Here is a 19240-nt window from a genome sequence, read left to right as displayed (position 1 = left end):
CATAATTTTAGCAGTCATAGCCCCTCCCCCAGTCCATCCAGGCAAACTTTTAAGAGGATGGAACGTTTGTTACTATTGCTATACTGTATTCTTCATATAGATGTTGGGTTATAAGTGTAGCATCATTTACGGTACCTTTGTATACTCATTGCGTTACTTACCTGCACTGGATATTAATGACTTAGCTTCACAGAGCATACAGTAAATAAAGGAAAAAGAAAAAGAATGCAAGCGAGGATGCTTTAGTTGGATGTGAGCCACCTTTGTTTGTGGGAAGATTTGAAGTACAATCTTGTGTGTGTCTATTTGGGAATGAATTTGATAGTTGATAGGCATTCAGCTATACAGTATTGGTACACAATACAGACCAGCCTTTCCCAATCCGACGCCCTGCAGATGTTTTTGGCTCCAACTGCCTTCAGCCCTGTCAAAACATCTGGAGGGGAGGGCTCCAGAAGAGGGAAGACAGATGAGTATAAAAATGGGGAATTCGTGGAAGGGAATTGGGGGCGACCTTAGAAAAAGATTCTAATGTATAAAGACTGAGGTTTATAAGGTAAAAGTGGTTATATAAAATGAACTAAATATATTAATGGACTAAATATAATAAGGTCAAAAATTGAGGATAAGAACTTGTTGAACCAAATAAGTGGAATTGGAATACAAGAAGGGGAGGTGTGGGGAAATCTTGGAAATATGTCATTGAAAATAAGGTTTAAACTCTGAATGTTTTCTTCTTCTTTTCTTTTTCTTTTTTCTGGATTTTTTGAAAATTTTAATAAATATGTTATTAAAAAAAACAGAAGAGGGAAGACAGGTATACAGTATATGGTATTTTCAGGATCTTGCAAGTCTAACATCAGGGCAGAACTTGGATATTCAGAATACTGAAATGTAACATATTTCTAGCTCTGTGGAGGACAAATAGAATGTGCACAGGTTGACAATAGGTCTCAGTTTTTGTGGGGACGCACCTTTGCTTGAGGATATTGAGAAAGAAGAATGCTTTCTGTAATTATAAGGGCTAGAGTTCTGGAGCTGGAGGCTTGCCAAGAAGAAGCCCAAATGCATATTAAGCTGGACTTTAATACTGAAGAGCAAGGAGAGAGAATTTTGCTTTCAGATTAGCAAAGCTAATCTCTTTCTTGAGGGTGTCTGCCTGAATAAGCCTGAGACTTCTCAGGAAGCTCTCATGTTGCAAGCGTGGGAGGAAACATGTTTGTGGGAACAGATCCTTAGTGGATAAGTAGCAGTGCATGCTTAAATCTCAGTCCCATCCACCCTCTGCTGTTTGCAGTGTTTTATGGAAAGGAAGGAAACAGTATCTTCCTTTTGATGGGAGGAGCCTTGGCAGATGTGCTGTGATTTTTCTTGCATGTATTCCCCCCCCCCCTTTGCTTCCTGCCTTTGCTCCCTTTTGACCGCTCACTGGAAAGTTCAAGCTAATGTTTTTGGAATGCAGCCTAATGGTTATTGTTGTTGCTTGAATGGTTCTTGAGTGAGCCCTTCCAGTTGCAGCTCATTTAAACTTGAGCAGCAGTTTTTGAAACCAAAATGTTCTCTTCTCTTCCTGCCACTCCACCCTTTCTTTCCTTAAATGCTAGCGGGCAACAAATAACTAAAATGCGTCTGGTTGCCTGTTTGTGAAGCACAAGGCACTGTGGGGAGCCTCAGGGTGACTTCAGTGCTGGCAGAAGTTGAGGGTGAATAATTTCTGGTACTCTGGTTCTGTGGCTGCTCTTGGTTTTCTCTTTCTTTATCAAGCCAGTGATAGACCTATAGAGGAACATGGGTGCAATAACAGGTCCTCAATGGTTGCATTAGAGGGAGGAATGTACACCTTTATTCTCCACAGGGAGACTTAGATCTCTTTTTTCCTAATACAAGTGTGTGTGTGTGTGTGTGTGTGTGTGTGTGTGTGTGTGTGTGTAATATACTGCTGGTTTAGGATGCATCTGATATGCAGACACTTGTCTATGAAAGCTTATGCCATAATAAATTTGTAACTCTTTGAGGTACTACAAGACTTTGTATTCAAGGGTGATTGTGAATAGATGAGGAGTTAACGTTGTATTTGACTGTACAGTGGAACCTTGGTTCTCGAACTGCTCCGTTCCCGAATGTTTCGGCTCCCGAACATCGAAAACCTGGAAGTAAGTGTTCCGGTTTTTGAATGTTCATTGGAACCTGAACGTTCGATGCAGCTTCCAATCTGCAGAAAGCCTAGCTATCAACCAATCAGAAGCCATCCCTCGGAATTCAAATGTTTTGGAAGTCGAACGTCCTTCTTGAATGGATTACGTTCGACTACCGAGGTTCCACTGCACTATTTTCTGCCATGGAAGTCTATGGCACACAAATACCTGATGCAGTTTATTTTATGTATCTGTCAATTCACCCATCTACTCAGCCATCCAGACAGTTTACAGGGACATACCTATTCAGCTTGAACAGCAGAGCTGTATCATGTGCCTTCTTTACACAGTTAACTAACTTGCACAATCCCTTCTTGCCCTGTTCCACATAGTGTTGAACTTCAGATTTGCTTTCCTTCAGTAATGATGATTCTGCTAGTGTATACCTCCTGGTTTTGTTAGTTTTGTAGCTATTGCTGTCCATGGAAGAGCTTAGATTGCAGTATTGGGAGCAAGTTAATAGCATTATATACAGGATCAAGTGCTGCTGGTGTTAAGACAAGGGCTGGCTGACTTCAGTCTTGTATGTTCTGATTTGCTTAATTTAAAAAACTAGGGTCCTGTGATCCAATGATGTATGCTAAATTCAAAAAGGAAGAGGGTACTCTCAGGCTCTCGTAACAGTTAATTAACCAGTTTTGTGATTTCAAATATTTCACGTTTGCTTAAAAAGGACCGCCTTGATTAAACCAAGGCCAGCTAGTCCAGCATTTTCATTTACTTTTGCTGGAGTCCTAGCAATCACCAGATGGTAGGTGGTTCACCAGAAGTTGTTCAGTGAATTGCAATCTGCCTTCTGTCCTTAGGAGAATTTCTTTTCCTTTACAGACCTCTTCCTTGTTTTCTGTAGGCACTTTCTCTCCAGGGAAGTGAGGAAATGATTTAAACTAAGGAACCAAAGTTAGGCAGTTTGGAAGTCCAGGAGTTAAGTCTGTGGTTGAAGGTAGGTGAGCCAAGAGAGAAAGAAAGGGAAAACAAATGGAGTGAGAGGTGAGTTGCCTTGGGGACCCTATCAGCTTATAGCATCCCTGACCACTGGTCCTGCTAGCTAGGGATGATGGGAGTTGTAGTCCAACAAGAGCTGGGGACACAGGTTTGAGAAACACAGGCTTATAGGATGAGGTGAACATTGATGACAGAAACTCCCTTCCTTTCCGGCTACATAAATATAGCAATAAATCTCTTGTGTTCAGGGCTGGCAGTCCGCCCTGAGCCATTTATCACAGCAGAGAATGATTTCAGAAAGACAGAAAAATGTGAACTCACCTTCAACCCAAGAGTGCCAGCAGTAGGTATTGCTTAGAAATCCTGGAATTCTTTCTTCTTAAAATCTGAGGATTACACCCAAGATAACAGTCTCTGAATATTATTCATTGTTTTAATAGCTTACACATTCTCCCAAAATGTGGGAGTGTTACGTTAGCCTTGCAACAAACATGTGAGGTTCCTCATTGGTTGGACTGTGAGGTTCTCAGAGAGTTGTGTCTTTGTTCAGTACTAGTATTGTTACTGAGGTTAGATTAATTGAGCATAGCAATGACAAAGGGCCAGGAGAGGAAGACAGAGAGATGCCCTCCACAAGCATTGGGGCTTTTTACATCCCAACCACCTTGAGATTGTATCTGAAACACCGCAGGAAAAGTGGCCAGGTCAGGCTGTAGGACAGCCTGTTGGAAAGTTGGTTGCTTGTGTTCCGGGCAACTTGGAGAATTTGTTGAGCCATGAAATCATTGTAGGTAGCCTGGACATGGGGAGGAGTTCAACCTAGTACTATGGCAATTGTAATGCCAGATGGAACAACACCTCCCTTCTCCTTCATGCTGTTTCTGGGGATTCTCCAGACCCCACCGTGACTAATTTCAGAGACGAATGGTGCAAGGAGCAGGGGAAATCCCTGCTCTGTTAGAGCAAGTCATTGTTGCTATAGCAGGACTCTCATTAGTTTGAAACCTGAAATTGTGGGTGGCTGTTGTTACATATGAATCTGAGAATGGTAGCCTTGAATCCAGTGGAAGTTGGTTGAAACTTCAACTGCCCCTGCAACCTGGCTTTCAGGAATGATATTCAAGTATGACAAAGTTGAGAGAACTTTGAAATATCTTCTTGTGTGGAATGGACTTGGAAACCAAGACTTTAAAAACTAGAGGTTCTTTTGGCTTGCTTCTTTCCTGTCCTTTAACTATATCATCTATATCCTTATATATTCCTTTCCTGAGGGTGTGTGGGTGGATGAAGTTTCTCAATAATAGTTTCAAGGAGAAGGCTGAGGAGTCTATATTCTTCCCCTGTTCTTGATAATATATAAAAAAATAATAGATATGTCCAGTAGCACCTTTAGATAATGTTCTTCTTGAAAATGTTACTTTTGAGTTAATGTAATCTAAAGTGGCATTGATGATGGAAAGTCCTACTGTCAAGCCAGTGAGCGTAGTACCCTTTTCCCTCTGGGAGGCCAGTGTGTGCAGAAGAAATGAACGAGGCATCAGTCTGTTTGGCTCAGTGCTGTAGAGCACACAAAGGCATGGTGGAGGTGTCACTTTGGAAAATGTTTTGCTTTATTCAGCTTGGCAGGCTACAGCACAAGCAAGGAATAATTTATGGCTTGTGGCTTTGGTTAGTCTCCCACCTCAGAAAACAAAAACAAGCCCCCTAAACTGTTGGGCTTCTGCCCCAATGGGGGGACCAACTTGAATAAAATATTGGAGGGGCCCAGGTAAGCCCCACCCCACATAATCAGTCACAAGATGCAGCGCTTTCATGCCATTTGAATGGCAATGTCCATCAACTTCGTGGGAACCGAGCCCCCTCAAATATTTTATGGGTGGGGGCTGAACAGACCTTGACCCCTATGGCCGCTAATCTTTTCTTCTAGGCCATTTGGGCTGGGGAGCATCACAGTTATATCAGCAGGAACTGATTCAGGGTAGAGCTACACGTTACTTACAAGCATGGGTAACCCAGCCAGCAACTGCAGTTAGGGGAAAAAATAGTATTGGGAAAGGGGTATTTAGAGTGGAAAAGTGATGGTGAGTGGGTGGTGCTTAACCCTTTCCCTGCTTGCTGTTTTTCCCCACTGCAGTTACTCTCCCTGGGGGTCAAACTAGAAATTATATGATATTAAATGACTCTGTGTGTTTTAAGTGCAAGCTTTTTTATTTATTTAATGCAAATAGTATCAGCTTTGGTGCGTCTCTGTGTGTGAGATATAGTTATCAGGATTACAGCAGGTGCATGGGAGGAATGTAAACATTTCCTCCATGTGTTCCTGAAGAGATTGCAGATTAGAAGGTGCCGCTGGGGGATTTCTCAATGGAAAAAACCATTAACTTCAGAAGAAGGCTTTTCCTCAGGACTGTGGCAGGGAAGGATGATGTTAAATTTCTTCTCATTGTTTGTTCCACTCTCCTTGCTGATGCAACATGCATTTTTAAAAAATCCATTCTCATTAAATTGAAAAATCTCTAGTTTGGCCCTGAGCCCTGCTTCCATGAGATTCTAGATGGTTGTTTTTGATGGTAAACATTCATCTTGAACCTTGCGGGAGAAACGGCGGGTGCTTCTGTGCTCCAAATCACCCCAACCTGATAGTGCTTTCACCTAATAGAAGCAGCTGTCGGAGTTTTGTTATACATGTCTGTAACATGTAGTAGTAATGCCTTCACTTTAGCATTGGAGAGTTAATCTCTGGGACCTGTAGACCAGGATTTTTGTTTTGTTTTGAACACATATTAAGTTCTGAACAGGAAAAAGGAAAATAAAAAAGGATCCTCAGCCCTGCAACTGGAAACTATAAATTCAGGGTTCTAGGGGAAATTGTGCCAATTGGCCGTAACTTCCTAATCAGGTAATGTGAGAGGATTATTGGGGGAAATCTGCTCAAGGGTTGTGCCAAGCAGTGAAGAGAGAGAACCTGCTGCCACTGGAAGGTTTACTTAGTCTCTGTTCTGCTTGTTTCGAGCTGTAGTTGTCATGAATGTTAGAAACATGTCTTTGGGGGCCAGGGAGGTCTTGGGAAAAGATCTCTAATGAAATCTTCATGTGCATAGTGACCTTCTGTCTTCGCTCATGAACCCTGGGTTGCTTTGGCCGCCCAAATCCCCAGGTCCTTTGGTCTGTTAAAGGGACAGCCCTCCTAGCACCATCAGAGTTGCCTGCACACTCATAAAACTTAGAACAATTGTTCCGTGTTCAGATTTTACAGCACTCTGAAAACTTGCGTGCCCAATTGCTAAACTGCCTCACAGGTTTGTTGCAAAGCTAAAGTGCCACTCCAGGCTCTTTGGAGTATATGCGAGATAAAAAACAGTGGATATTATTCAGAGATGTTATTACTTCAGGCACTCAGTGTGATCTGGTTTGATGTGGAACTGTGCGGGTCTTTCCATGAAGCAGGCAGTTATACTTGGTTGCTTTTCGGACCATTCCCAGTCTGTGATGTGACTTTGCGGTGTTTTTGTTCTGCTCGGAAACTGTGTGCATTGTTCTGCATGGATTCACTGATAAAGCAACTTCCTTATCTAAAGGAAAGGGTGAGGTAGTTTCCTGGACCAGTCCCCAAGAACCTAAGGCCTTGCCTGTTTCCTTCCAGGCTGCAAAGTTCTCGCTTAATTACAGTTTATTTACAACCTCCTGCTTCCTCTCCCTTCTTCTCCAAATGCCCTTTGATCTTGTTAGGGGATTTAGTGGTACATCTGCCTGTTTTTTAAGTAGCCTGCTTGGAGGTAAATATATGCTAGCTGGGGGTGGTGAGTGTGGCGGAGAGGAGAAGCAGTTCCTGCTGTTGATCTAAGAACAAGTTTCCCAAGGCGTGTCTTCCTAGAATATGGAGTGGGATGTATTCTCTGCCCTTTCTCACTCTGTTTACAAACACAGATCCCACAATAAACCAGTTAAGCTCTTCAGATGTCCTTGTTTTGTTTGAATTTGCACAGTCTTTACTGTCTCTGTTCCATTATTTCACTCACTGAGAATCCATCTCACACCAATTGTTGTCAAATGTACCGTATATCCCACCCCTTTTCTAATGCTCAGATGGTCTTAAGACTGTCATGCAGGCATTTTGTGTGATGCATTTTTTTTAAAAAAAGTATCCAGGAAGCCATGGATCTGAAGTGTGGATTTCAGAAGCTGGAACTCAAGTCTTTTGAGATTGTAGCCATTGGCTTAATTTTACCTGGGCGTGGGGAGTCTAGAGGAAGAGAAGGTAGGGCCATTGGGCAAAAAGGCCAAAACGGATACAGTGATGGAGGGAGGAGGATGGGAGCTCTCTGTAAGCAATTGGTTCAGACCCTTGGCAAGAGCAACCTGTCCCACCCTTGGAAGCCCTTTGAATGGGGAGGGGAGAGAGAGAAGATGCAGACCATGCACAGGATTTTCATCTTGTGCAGCTTTACCATAGGGAATATTCCTTTTTAAAAAAAATAGCCATAGCAAGCTGCTGAGATTATATGTGGTCACTAGCTTTTCTCCCAGTCCAAGCCTGCACAGATGGCACAGAAAGCCCATGATTTGCTCACGATTACTAGCTTGTCTGCCTCTTAATTTGTATTATGCTATGTAAGAATAATTGGAACCACTTGGAACTGGGGCAGAACATGGGGCTGGATTATTAGTAGGCCATTAAAGGGGAGATAAACTTTGTTGTGTTAAGGATCCAACAAATGTCATGGCTTAATAAAAAATATATATTAGGCAATCAAGTCTGTCTCCTATATATGCCCTCAGTCTGTGTAAATTCTGCCCTGAGAAATTTGTCTTGATAAAGGAAAGCACACCCTGCCTTAAATAGTGCCCAGATTTGCTGTGTTTTCAGACTTCAATTGGTTAAGAAGCCTGGCTTGTTGGTGTGGAGCTGGGTGCCCACAATTTTATCCAGCAGAGTGAACAAGTTAAAGTCTTAGGTTGAGATTGCTCCAGCCTCCTATCAAACCCTTAATGGTGCACCTGTGGCTCTATCCTATGTTACACAAGTGGTATGGGAGCTACTGTATTGTGGCTTCATCCTGTACCACTGAGGTAATGTGAGAACCAGGGCCGAAAAGGTTATTGGGCATGGTTTCTTGGCTCCCACGCCATGTACAACATACAATGGGGCTATGCAGGAGCCTCCAGAAAAGACTAAATTAATAAAGAAGACAGGAATGATGGTAGGTACTCTTCTCTTTCCCTCCTTCTTACACAGAGCTGCTGCTAGATGCTGAATAGGTTTCTTTGTACAGTTGTACCCTGGTTCTTGAATCTACGCTAATCCGTTCTGGGAGTCTGTTTGACTCCCGAAACCATTCGAAAACCAAGGCTTCCTGCAGTCAAACGGAAGCTGCATCAGACACTCAGCTTCCGAAAAATTTGCAAACCGGAACACTTACTTCCGGGTTTTTGGCATTTTGGAGCCAAAACATACGAGTACCAAGGCGTTCAAGAACCAAGGTACGACTGTACTTCCACACCCTGACTCAGCCTCTGTGATGAGCCAATCTCCTTTAAGAGGGTGGGGATGGATCGGAGGACACAGAGGTCAGATCAGACAACCTCCCAAAGTAGTTCAAGTGGTTGAATGATGAGCTGCAATTTAAACATGCAGTAAAGTTAGCAGACTGGGTGCTTTTCCAAAGGTGCAGCATTTGCTCAATTTCCGAGCTGAGCTAAACCTTGCGGAGGTAGTCTCTGTGATGTGAGTTTCTTTCTGAAACCCTCCAGTAACAAGGCACTTGGACTTTAAGAGTTCTCTGTCTCTTGTCTTACAGCTGGCTTTCTGAACTCGTGGAAGAACAACGTCCACCAATCTTGCACGACAGTTTCATAATTGTAGAACTACTTTGAAAGGCAGAGAAAAGGAGTCCCCTTGTCTTTTTCCATTTTGCTTGTACTGCCCGTTTGTGCCTGGCACATCATGATGCCTCCCAGTTATCTATTGCCTTTAGTGTTGTGCCTGAAGCCAGAGGGTACTGAAAGTGTTCCCTTTAAGTAGTTTCCAGCGGATTTCTACAGGGTTCAGCACTGATTTTTCACTGGGCTGCTTCAAAGCCAAATTGAATCTGCCTCAGAGTCGGAGTTCTGTAGCTTGGCTGGTCACATCCGCTGTATTAAATAAATCGTTACAATCCTGAGTTCCATTTTGGAACATAAGAAATAAAAGTATATAGAATTTGCAGCTGGATTTAGATACTTAACAGGTATCTGACAGCACGTAATTTGGTGGCCAGTGGGCGCTGATTGTTGAGTCCGGAGAGCTGTAGCTTCTTTGTGGTCTTTATGCAGGCCTGCACAATCCTATGCACTGATTTTAATAGGACTGTTTTTTGAGACTGAGTGTGCATAAAACTTCAGCCTTTGTCCAAGAGGAGTTTGCTTGATGAAGGCTTGGAGTCGCTGGATCATCCTGATTACTATTTTTACCCTGCTTTTCTGTTCATGGATACACAAAGTGATTTGTAAGATTAAACACAATAGATCAGTGGGTCCAGGGACGCGGACTTATAAAAAATATTGGGGGGGCCCGGGAAAGCTCATGAATAATAAATAAGCTCATGAATATGCAAATAAAGTGGCGCCGCCTCCTCGTGAGCGAATAGGGGAGAGCGTGCTGCGCCTATTAATCAGCTCCAAAGGAAATTGGGTGGAGCTTTTGCTCGGGAGGGAGGGCAGGAGGCATGCAGCCCGCCCCTCCCTGTGCATTTTGGGCTGGGAGAGGGGCGGCGATGGCGCTCTGCTGGAGGGGCGCCGGAGATTATTGGGGGGGCGGAGCCCCCCCAAACGAATTTTTGAGGGGGCTCGGGCCCCCTCAAGCCCCATGGAGTCGGCGCCTATGAGTGGGTCTTCCTCAGCAATATGGGAAAAATATAGTTTCAGTGGGAGCTTCCCCCTCCCAAGCTAATAGTCGGGTTGCAGTGGGAGGGAAATGTCCTATCTTCACACCATCATTGCCATCCTGATCAGGTCTCTGCACCTTCTATTTGTGAAATAAACATTGTGCACTTAAGGGCAAACCATGTGATTCACATAACCAATGGTTTGGCTGTGGATCAAACAGGACTTTCAAGACTTCTTGGTTCATGCTCATAAAACTGGCTCCCCATTTTCTTTTAGTATTCCTTATGAGAAATGTTTTCTGCTTGATGGCTATCTTAAGAATTTCTTACATTGCAAGATACCATGGAACCTTGTGCTACGTACGGTCCTCCTTGCAAATGCTTTGGGTTATGAGCTCTGCTAGTAGATGCTCCTGGTTGTGAACCTTGCCCTGGGATGCGAGTGGAAGTCACATGCTGGCAGCAGCGGGAGGCACCATTAGCGAAAGCGCACCTCAGGTTATGAATGGTTTCGGCTTAAGAATGGACCTCCGGAGCGAATTAAGCTCATAACCGGAAGTACCACTGTACAACATAGCTCCCCCTCCCCTTTCAGATTAAATGCTTTTGATTTTTCAGAACCAAGCCTTCCCCTGCTCCCCGCCTTTCTGACCTCTGCCTGATAGTTCAGTAAGTTGTTATGCTATGTATTTGTGGTGGTAAAGATTCCTGCCAGTGGCAGAGAAGACCTGGAAGGAGCTGGTGAAATGACACTAATTTTCTTGTTGCAGAGATTGTGCTTCATGAGTTGCTGAGGTTGCTTATTATTATATTTCTATTAGACTCTTCTGTATAGTAATTGCACCTGGGGTGTTCTTAAAAGTTGGTTTTCAGACAATAACAGTAAAAGCTGCTTGTGCTTGACAGCTTTTGGAGTGAATGCTTTCTTAGGGAAGTCTAATGTGGGTGGGCAGAAATTCTGCTCCCGTTTTTGCCAGACTCTCTCCAGGGACACAGTGGGGCATACCTCTCTGGATAGCTTTTTGAGACCCAGAAAAGTGGATGTTTTATTGTTTTCTTCCTCCCCTACAGGACAGTGGCAGCTGAAGTAAGGAAGCAGGTGTCCCGAGAATATGGCAACTCCCCTCAGCTTTCCAAGAAGCGGGGTGGGCCCCCACAGTCGGTGAGTTATTCAGTAGTATGTCATGGTCCAGGGTGGAGATCTGGCAGAAAACACTGCAGCTTCTGGCTAATAAGGCAGGGAAGAAAATCTGTTCACCCGAAGAAAATAGGCAATATGAGACAACCATAATTGGGAACCTGCCCATTTCCAGGGCATTTTAGAAATTGCTAGTAATCCAACATATAGCAGGGACAACCATTTTGCTCGTGCTTTAGGAAGTACTCTTAGTTAGAATTGGGTTTGTTTTTTTAGAAAAACAACAACTTAATTAATTGATATCTATATTTAAATATTCCTAATGAACTTCTCTAATTTTTTTAAGCCATCCATGTTGGTGGCCACTTCTGCCTTCTCAGAGAGTGAGTTCCAGAGTTTGACTATGTGCTGCATTTCTGTCCTAAATCTTTCCCTTTCTTAGCCAATTGCTACCCTTTGCCAATGGGTTGCTGACTTCCACTATTTGCTCATGGGAGACAGGATTTCCTTTTGGCTTACTGTCACTATGGACCTACCTGAGGCCTCTTCTGAGATGGAAAATTGGAAGAAGCTTAAGAACCACTAATATCTCCTTTCATTTCTCCAAGAAGCGTATTGGGGAACCATGGCTACATATGAATTAGTTGCGTTATTCCTCTAGTCCACCTCCAGTCCCAATCCAAATAGTAGAGTCCCAATCTCTGATATTGGCTGCATTTTATTTGTTCTTCCTGGGTGGCATAAGGACCAGAACAGCTGCAGAGACTATGCTGTATTTTCTGGAGTTTCAGCTTTAAAACAAACAAACAAACAAACAAACAAACAAACAAACATCTGTGGCCTTCTCAAAACTCCTGGGCTTCCCTTATGTAGTGTTTCCTAAAGCAGCTATTGGGTGAGGACAAGGTGGATTTCAATTTCCCAGGTGTGAAGGAGTTTGAAATTGGAAACTTTTGAGTGGGGTTTGGCTGGGTGTCTTTGAAAATAGTTTTAGTCTCCCAGACCTCTGTGCTTGGTTCCTCTCCCCAGTCTTCCCTTCTTGCAGGTCTCTGTCATTTTGTCTCTGGCTTTTTCAGGGGATTCCTCCCTGGTTTCATTGTGCCTGAGAAGCTATCAGAAGAAGAGAGCCTAGCCTCTCAGTAGGCTCTCTCCCTTGCTCAGCAACAGCAAGACAGTTGGTGGAGATGGGAGGGAGAGAAAATTTAGCTTTTGCCATTTGTCATAAGAACAAATGCTTGCATTTGGACAGTTTCCAAGTGGCCTGTGACATGCAGTGTTAATTGTGCCTTGAGGAAACGAAGGGGTCTTTCTTCTCCTCCCCACAGCACCTGTTTCTTCTTGCTCCTCTCTGAACAATAGTGCTCAACAAAGTCACTTAGACTATGTTGTAATTATAATAATTTAAGAGCAGAGCTATGTGTTGTGGCGGCTCAGATGACTTTTGTGCTGGTTAGTTGGGCATTGTAGTGGAAACTGGAATAAATTTACTAGTCTTAAAGATGAGCTCCTGCAGTCTTCCTCACCTTGGTTTCTGCATTCTCTTGAAGCTTCATCTTGGAAGGACTGCAACTCCCTCAGGCCTGTTGTTGTCCTTCAAGATGAAGGGAGGCGCCTCTGTCAGAAACTTCTGTGAAGGACCAAGAACCCCCCCCCCAAACCTCTGTATTTCTCTGACTCCTCTGTTGGACTGAGGGGAAGAGGTGGGGTGTGTGGAATTCACACACTTTTTTCTTAGCTTTCATAGTCTAACTTGGTGGTAGTAGTGAGCATTTACCTGAAACATGTTGGAATCATGGATTCATGGGGAGGTGTTCATCCGTTTCCTAGTCTATAAAATGGAGAATACCAGACTCAGGCCTTGTGTGACAAATCCTTATCAACCTTGTTACGATGTGCTACAGCTAGGAGTGATTCAGGCACACCAGACAACTTCAGCAAGTGAAAGCTTGTCCAGACTTCTGCTTGTCCCGTGCTAGAAAGAAGGGACCCCGAGCAGTTTTCTGCCTGACTCTCGCTTCCGAGGGAAAAACCGCTGTTTAGCGAAAAAATCAAAGCAAATGGTGATCTACCCACTTTGGGAAACACTGTTCTGAACTGTAATCGATAAAAAGTAACAGCAAGTCACAGTGCATAAAACAACGCAATACAAATTGAAAGCAAAGACACAACTTATACAATTGTGTTTGTTTGTTTTTTTAAAAAAATATTGCTGTAGCTGCTTATTTGTACTTAATTTCATGCACACGACCTCCACCCAGTCAGGCCTGTAGCCAAAAGAGGAGGAGGCAGATCTCTTGGACAGGGAAAAATCTCTGTTTGGCTCTAAATCAGAGCAAACATCAATCCGGAGAAACCCCAAATGGCCATTTGCTCTGATTGAGCGCTAAAGACTTTCTGACTTGTAGGTTCCTCTTCCTTACCCCCACTCCTTGACCTTTTTCTCTAAGGTGCCTCTGACAGAAGTGGTGGAGCCCGTAGACTTTGAGGAGTACCTTGACAGCCATGTGCCAGATGCTGAGCCCGGTCCACTTCGTGATCTGGTTGAGTTTCCCACGGATGACCTAGAGGTGATCCACCAAACACGGGACTGTCGAACACTGGAACCTGGCATCCCTGAAGATGAGTAAGTGGTGGGATTATTAATTGTGGATTGTGGTTCTTCCGATACTTCCATTTACTCCTGCAGCCTTTCACTGCAGAGCCCCCTTCACCTCAGGACAGTCGTATGTAAGAGTTGCCAAGGAAAAAGAACTTGGCAATTTGCTGGCAGTTTTCTGCATTAGAACTTGCGAGTTCTGCAGTATTGACCAGCGAAAACGTGGTAGGCAAAGACTATTTTTTAATCTTCACATTAACAATTTCAGCGTGGCTGAATGCCGTTTTGGAAGGCTGATTTAAATGGCAATATAACTGACTTTTGACATCTGCATAAAGCTTTTGGGAAGGCATATATTTAATTCCCAAAGGAGACTTAAGTGTGAAGAGGTGTAGGTCATTCTTGAAAGTCATCTGGGATTTTACAAGATAAACCCCTGGTGGGTTCTGCTTACAGGTCTTTCCCCTAAGATATGTGGATAAAAATTCTGAAGGGTTTTCACAATTCTGCCTTTTTGATAATCCCACAGAGGAAATAACATATTAACAGGGAAAATAGACATCAGTGCACTATTCGTCATGGCACTAAGATGCAGAAATCATCACAAAAACTATCCAGTTCACCATGCTCATAGGAAGGAATGACCAGCTTTTCAAATAGAAGGGGAAAAAACCCACTCTTGACTGCTACTAAAACCCAGGAATGCCTGTAGGCTCAAAGCACAAGGAGGCTCTTATTGTAGTGTTTATCAAGCACTAAGGCTAGTAGTTTTCAAGGGCCACATTTTTAATTTGTTTCTATGTGAGAAAAAAGAATATCCAGAAGGTATTATCTGTTGTTTAATAAAGGCGTGGAAGCAAAACATCTGGAGAGAAATTTGATCCTTATCTCTCCTTGCAGATAGGTCTTTGGATGTTACCAACCTGTCGACATTTTTACTAGCCTGCTTTTCTTCCTCTTTCATTCTTCTCCAGGAAGCAGGATGCTCGTGTACGAGATGCTGTACAAGTCTACACAGAAGACTGGGTCATGGTCCAAAGAAAGTAGGTTGGGTAGCTCTGCACCTCTTCTTTGAGAAAGGATAGCAAAGACTGATTCTTTGTTATTGTGGCGGTGGTGAAATTTGCTGACAGAGCTTAATCTTTTTGGATGTGGATTAAATATGGACCTAACAGAAGGAACCTTTGGTAGGGGAGTACTGCGTTTCAAACTGAAAAAAGATTTTAAACAAACATTCTTCTAACTAAAGGAACCTATTAGACTCCTCTTACTTCCACCTGGCCTAGCCGTGACTTGCACCTTCCCACAAGCTGTTATTCACCCATCCTCCAGCCCTCTGAAGTATCAATGGAAGGGCTAGAGAAGTTGGAGGGAAATTCCTAACTTTCTATGGAACTTCCTTAAGATTGCGTTGGAGTAAATCCTTGTACTGTAATAATTGTATCTGCTTATAAAATTCACCATTTGATAGCCAGAGCCCTAGTTGCCCAAGTCCTTTCAATTAGTGCATAATTATTGCTTCAGCAGTCGTTCTGTAGTGGTGGAAAAGTTGTTTCATTCAGATGAGTCGTAGTATATGTTCTGGATTGTAATCTCAGTTTTTGGGAGCCTTTCAAATAGAGTTCACTGTTAATTAATAGTGCCTTTTGGTTCTTGCATAACAAGCATTTCAGTGCCCTGCCTGTGATTGATGACTTGCCTTCCTAACCAGGTAAACCCAGTGAGTAGATACAAAATACTAAAATACTAAAACTAAATATTAAATACTAAAGCAGATTAAAATTCACACCAACCTTTCTAAGCATCTGGGTAGGATTGTCTAAACAAGAATGTTTTTAGCAGGTGCCGGAAAGAATTCGGTGAAGGTGCCTGCTTGATATCAATAGGTAGGGAGTTCCCAAAGTGTAGGTGCTGCGACACTAAATGATCAAATTCTAACAAATGCAGAAGAGGTGGCACTTGTTGCAGTGCCAGTTCCACTGGTCAAAGCAGTCGAAGGGCACATAGGGGTTAAGGTTATCTTATAGGTAAACTGGTCCCAAGTTATTAAGGACTTTGTAGCCTAAGAGCAAGGGACGCAGGTGGCGCTGTGGGTTAAACCACAGAGCCTAGGACTTGCCGATCAGAAGGTCAGCAGTTCAAATCCTTGTGATGGGGTGAGCTCCCGTTGCTCGGTCCCTGCTCCTGCCAACCTAGCAGTTCGAAAGCACGTCAAAGTGCAAGTAGATAAATAGGTACCGCTCCAGCGGGAAGGTAAACGGCATTTCCCTGCACTGCTCTGGTTTGCCAGAAGCGGCCGGAAGCTGTACGCCGGCTCCCTCGACCAATAAAGCGAGATGAGCGCCGCAACCCCAGAGTCAGTCACGACTGGACCTAATGGTCAGGGGTCCCTTTACCTTTACCTTTTAGCCTAAGAGCAACACTTTGAACCTGACCTCGTAGCTGATCGGCAACCAGTTCAGAGCTCTGAGTTATATGCTGACAAGTCCTCACTTCTGTCAGCAATTGTGCTGCAGCATTCTGTGCAAACGGTAGCCTCCGGCTATAAAATACCCACATATAATTTTTCAGCAAAGTTCTCAAAGCAGTTTAGGGCAGCAGTTCCAAAACGGCTTGCTTTTACATTTAGACATTTACAGGACATTTAAAGGACATACAGGCCGTCTTGATAATATCACAATTTCCCTCCCTTCCAATTTTTGGTTTTCCTTTTTTCTGTCTTTCTGGTGCTGTCATTCTGTCTTCCCCTCCCCCACTCACTCAACCAAATTGTGCTGGAAAGTTCTCCTAGCTTTATTGCAATGGAGGAACCCCAATGAGACACCTACAACAAACTGTGTTGCCCAGAAGTATTCATACAAAAAATCAGGAAGCAGCCAAAGTTTGCATAGAAAAAAGAGAAACAAATATCTCCTTGTTAGTGAAGTTAAGACACCTGTGTTTGGCATAAAGTATTTAAATGCACAGGTTGATGTGGTCCTCCTACAAACTTTTTTGCCCTATCAGTTTCTTTTAACAACACAAACTTTTGAGCTTGGTTTGGTAAGAAATAAAGCTGGTCTTTTGTATTAGGTTTCTCTTTTTAATTTTGTGTGTGTGTGTTATGGCTGCTTCCAGTTTAACCTAAGTTTTTCATCGTATATCTGACTTGCTAGAATTTTTAATATAATAATTCTCAGTTTTTTTTAACCATTTTTATTTTGTGACTGGACAATTGTTTAATGAATATTGTATGATCTTTTTAGAGAATCCCTTGAGAGAGGCATTTTGGGCTGAAACACATTGGGCACATTGTATAAAGGCAAGAAGCCACCCCCTTTTGGGGGATCTCTGGGATTAAATTATAATCCTTTTTGCATACCTGAAATATTCATAGCAAGGTGAATGGCACCTTTGTAGAGGTTGATGTGATTGTCTTTTAAAGTCTCTGCATTTTAAGTCGCAAAGGTTCCCAGCAGGCATTGTCATCACAGTTTCTTCTGCCCTGGTTCAGGTACCAAAGGCTGAGCACCATGTACAATGCTATTACAGCCGAGAGACAAAGGGAGAGGCAGAAGGGGCTGCCTAGGCAAGTCTTTGAACTTGATGAAGTAGCTGAAGAGCGGAGCAGTCAGGGGGATTCGGTAAGTCAAGTCAGATTTGTGAAATCTAGCATGTTGGAGCAGCTCTTCTGTGTCCTCTATGGCAGTGTTTCCCAACCTTGGGCCTCCAGCTGTTTTTGGACTACAACTCCCATCATCCCTACCTAGCAAGGCCAGTGGTCAGGGATGATGGGAATTGTAGTTCAAAAACAGCTGGAGGCCCAAGGTTGGGAAACACTGCTCTATGGGATCCATGAGCAAAGAGTCACAATATAATATGAAAGACCATCTTTTTTGGGGTGGGGGTGGGGTGGAGTTCTGTTAGTTTGCATTTCTTTTCTTTTTTAAAAATTTATTTACGCTTTTCAGGTTTATACATTTCACTAATTTTACAATCGTTTTGACATTTCAAAGTTTTACTTCCTTCCCCCTCTTTTTGCGGTTCCAAATTAACTTAATTTGCTCATTTATTCATCTACTTTAAATATGTACTCTTATAAAACTGGAGGTTATTACAATAATCCTGCCAATGTTCTTATCTGTTTACAATTTATCTGTTCTTATCTGTTTACAATTTAAATATTCAATACACCATTTCTATTCTGTTATAACAAGTTTGATTTCTTATTCTTCTGGTAAGCTTCACCATTTCTGCATATTCCATAAGTTTTTGTATCCATCCTTCCTTTGCTGAGAGTCACTTTGCATTTCTTATTGCAGAAAGTATTGATCAGATGTGTAGAGATTTTCCTATTCTACTTAATTCAGGAGGGTTCTGGAAGCTTTTCTGTGTGAAAGAAACAAGCAGAAAGTTCATGGTGTTTGGGTTATTCCTTCGGAGAAGCTGAGTTCCAGCTTAAACTTGTTTTGTTATCTCTTCTGTGAAGGTCATGCAGAATATAATAATAGGCCAGAAGGAGCCTGGGTTTCATTCTCTCTTTCTATCTCTTTTCCTTCTGGTGTGGTGTTCTGTACATAGTATGCTTAGTGTTAAGGTTTAGTCTTACTGTAAGTTATTGTAAGTTTATGTTAAGTCTGCTGCAACTGGATTTCTTATGGACAGTGCCAATCCTGAATGTATTAGATTTGTGAGAATTATGCTCACTGGCCTTCAGTAGCAGTAAAGCTCTTCTGGATGGAATATTAATTGCCTCTGGTCTATTTTTTGGGAATCCTGCAACGTGTTTAAGTTTTACTCTGCTAGTACTAGTGCGGGTGATTGGTGGCTGCGGCAATGGCTGCTGTCGATCGGGCGCTGCTGCAGCAATTGGGCGGGTGATTGGCAGCTGCTGACGGCGAGCAGAAATACGACTGGATGCTTCTGCATCATGTCCCCCCCAAAAAAGCTCAACGACTCTGGGCAATTTCCCCCCATTTTCTTAATTTTGAGCCCCCCAAAATGGGTTGGGGTGTCTTATACACGGGGGGGTGTTATACATAGAAAAATACGGTATGCTGAGCCTGGAGAAATGCTCTGGGCTGCTGTGCATTTGCTAGATTCTCTGTGAAGTTTGCTGTTGTCAGTAGGAAGACAATGTGGCTCTCGGCAAGGCAATGCCGTGGGGGACAAGGCCTTTTACTATGGTACATCAGGTATTCCTTGTCCCTTCCAGGATGACCTGAAGCGCTGCTCCACCTCCCTTGATGATACACCCCGTGGCAGCTGGGCCTCCAGCATCTTTGACTTAAAGAACTCTGCGGCCGACTTCTTGTTGCGCTCTCTCTTGGTGCGCACTGCCATCGAAGAGACTGACCGCACGAATGAGGAGCTGCGCAAGAAGAACCGGCACGGTGAAATCCTGGCCCTTTACCCGGCCCCAGATGAGGTGAGTGTAGGCCCTGAGATTCCAGTAGCTTTTGCATGATCCTGTAGCATCCAAGAGATGGCAGGTATGTTTGGATGTGGGCTGATGAGGATTAGA

General features: G+C 43.3%; 1 protein-coding gene across 7 annotated transcripts in view; it reads left to right on the top strand.

The window, feature by feature from the left end:
- Window positions 1-19240, top strand: part of DOCK6 (dedicator of cytokinesis 6) — a 95337-nt gene that overhangs the window by 4965 nt on the left and 71132 nt on the right. For all 7 annotated transcript variants that reach the window (XR_013391156.1, XM_077921474.1, XM_077921470.1 and 4 more), the window contains exons 2-6: window positions 11075-11165; window positions 13589-13764; window positions 14712-14780; window positions 17231-17360; window positions 18932-19144. Coding sequence is in view for 6 of the 7 variants with exons in the window: in XM_077921474.1 (XP_077777600.1) it covers window positions 11075-11165; window positions 13589-13764; window positions 14712-14780; window positions 17231-17360; window positions 18932-19144 (679 nt within the window). In the remaining variant the exon portion in view is untranslated. The remainder of the gene's footprint in view (window positions 1-11074; window positions 11166-13588; window positions 13765-14711; window positions 14781-17230; window positions 17361-18931; window positions 19145-19240) is intronic.

The sequence above is a fragment of the Podarcis muralis genome, chromosome 17, assembly GCF_964188315.1.
Source record: "Podarcis muralis chromosome 17, rPodMur119.hap1.1, whole genome shotgun sequence".
Lineage (NCBI taxonomy): Eukaryota > Metazoa > Chordata > Lepidosauria > Squamata > Lacertidae > Podarcis > Podarcis muralis.
Note: the sequence above shows the minus strand (reverse complement) of the source record. Positions and strands in the feature narration are given on the sequence as shown.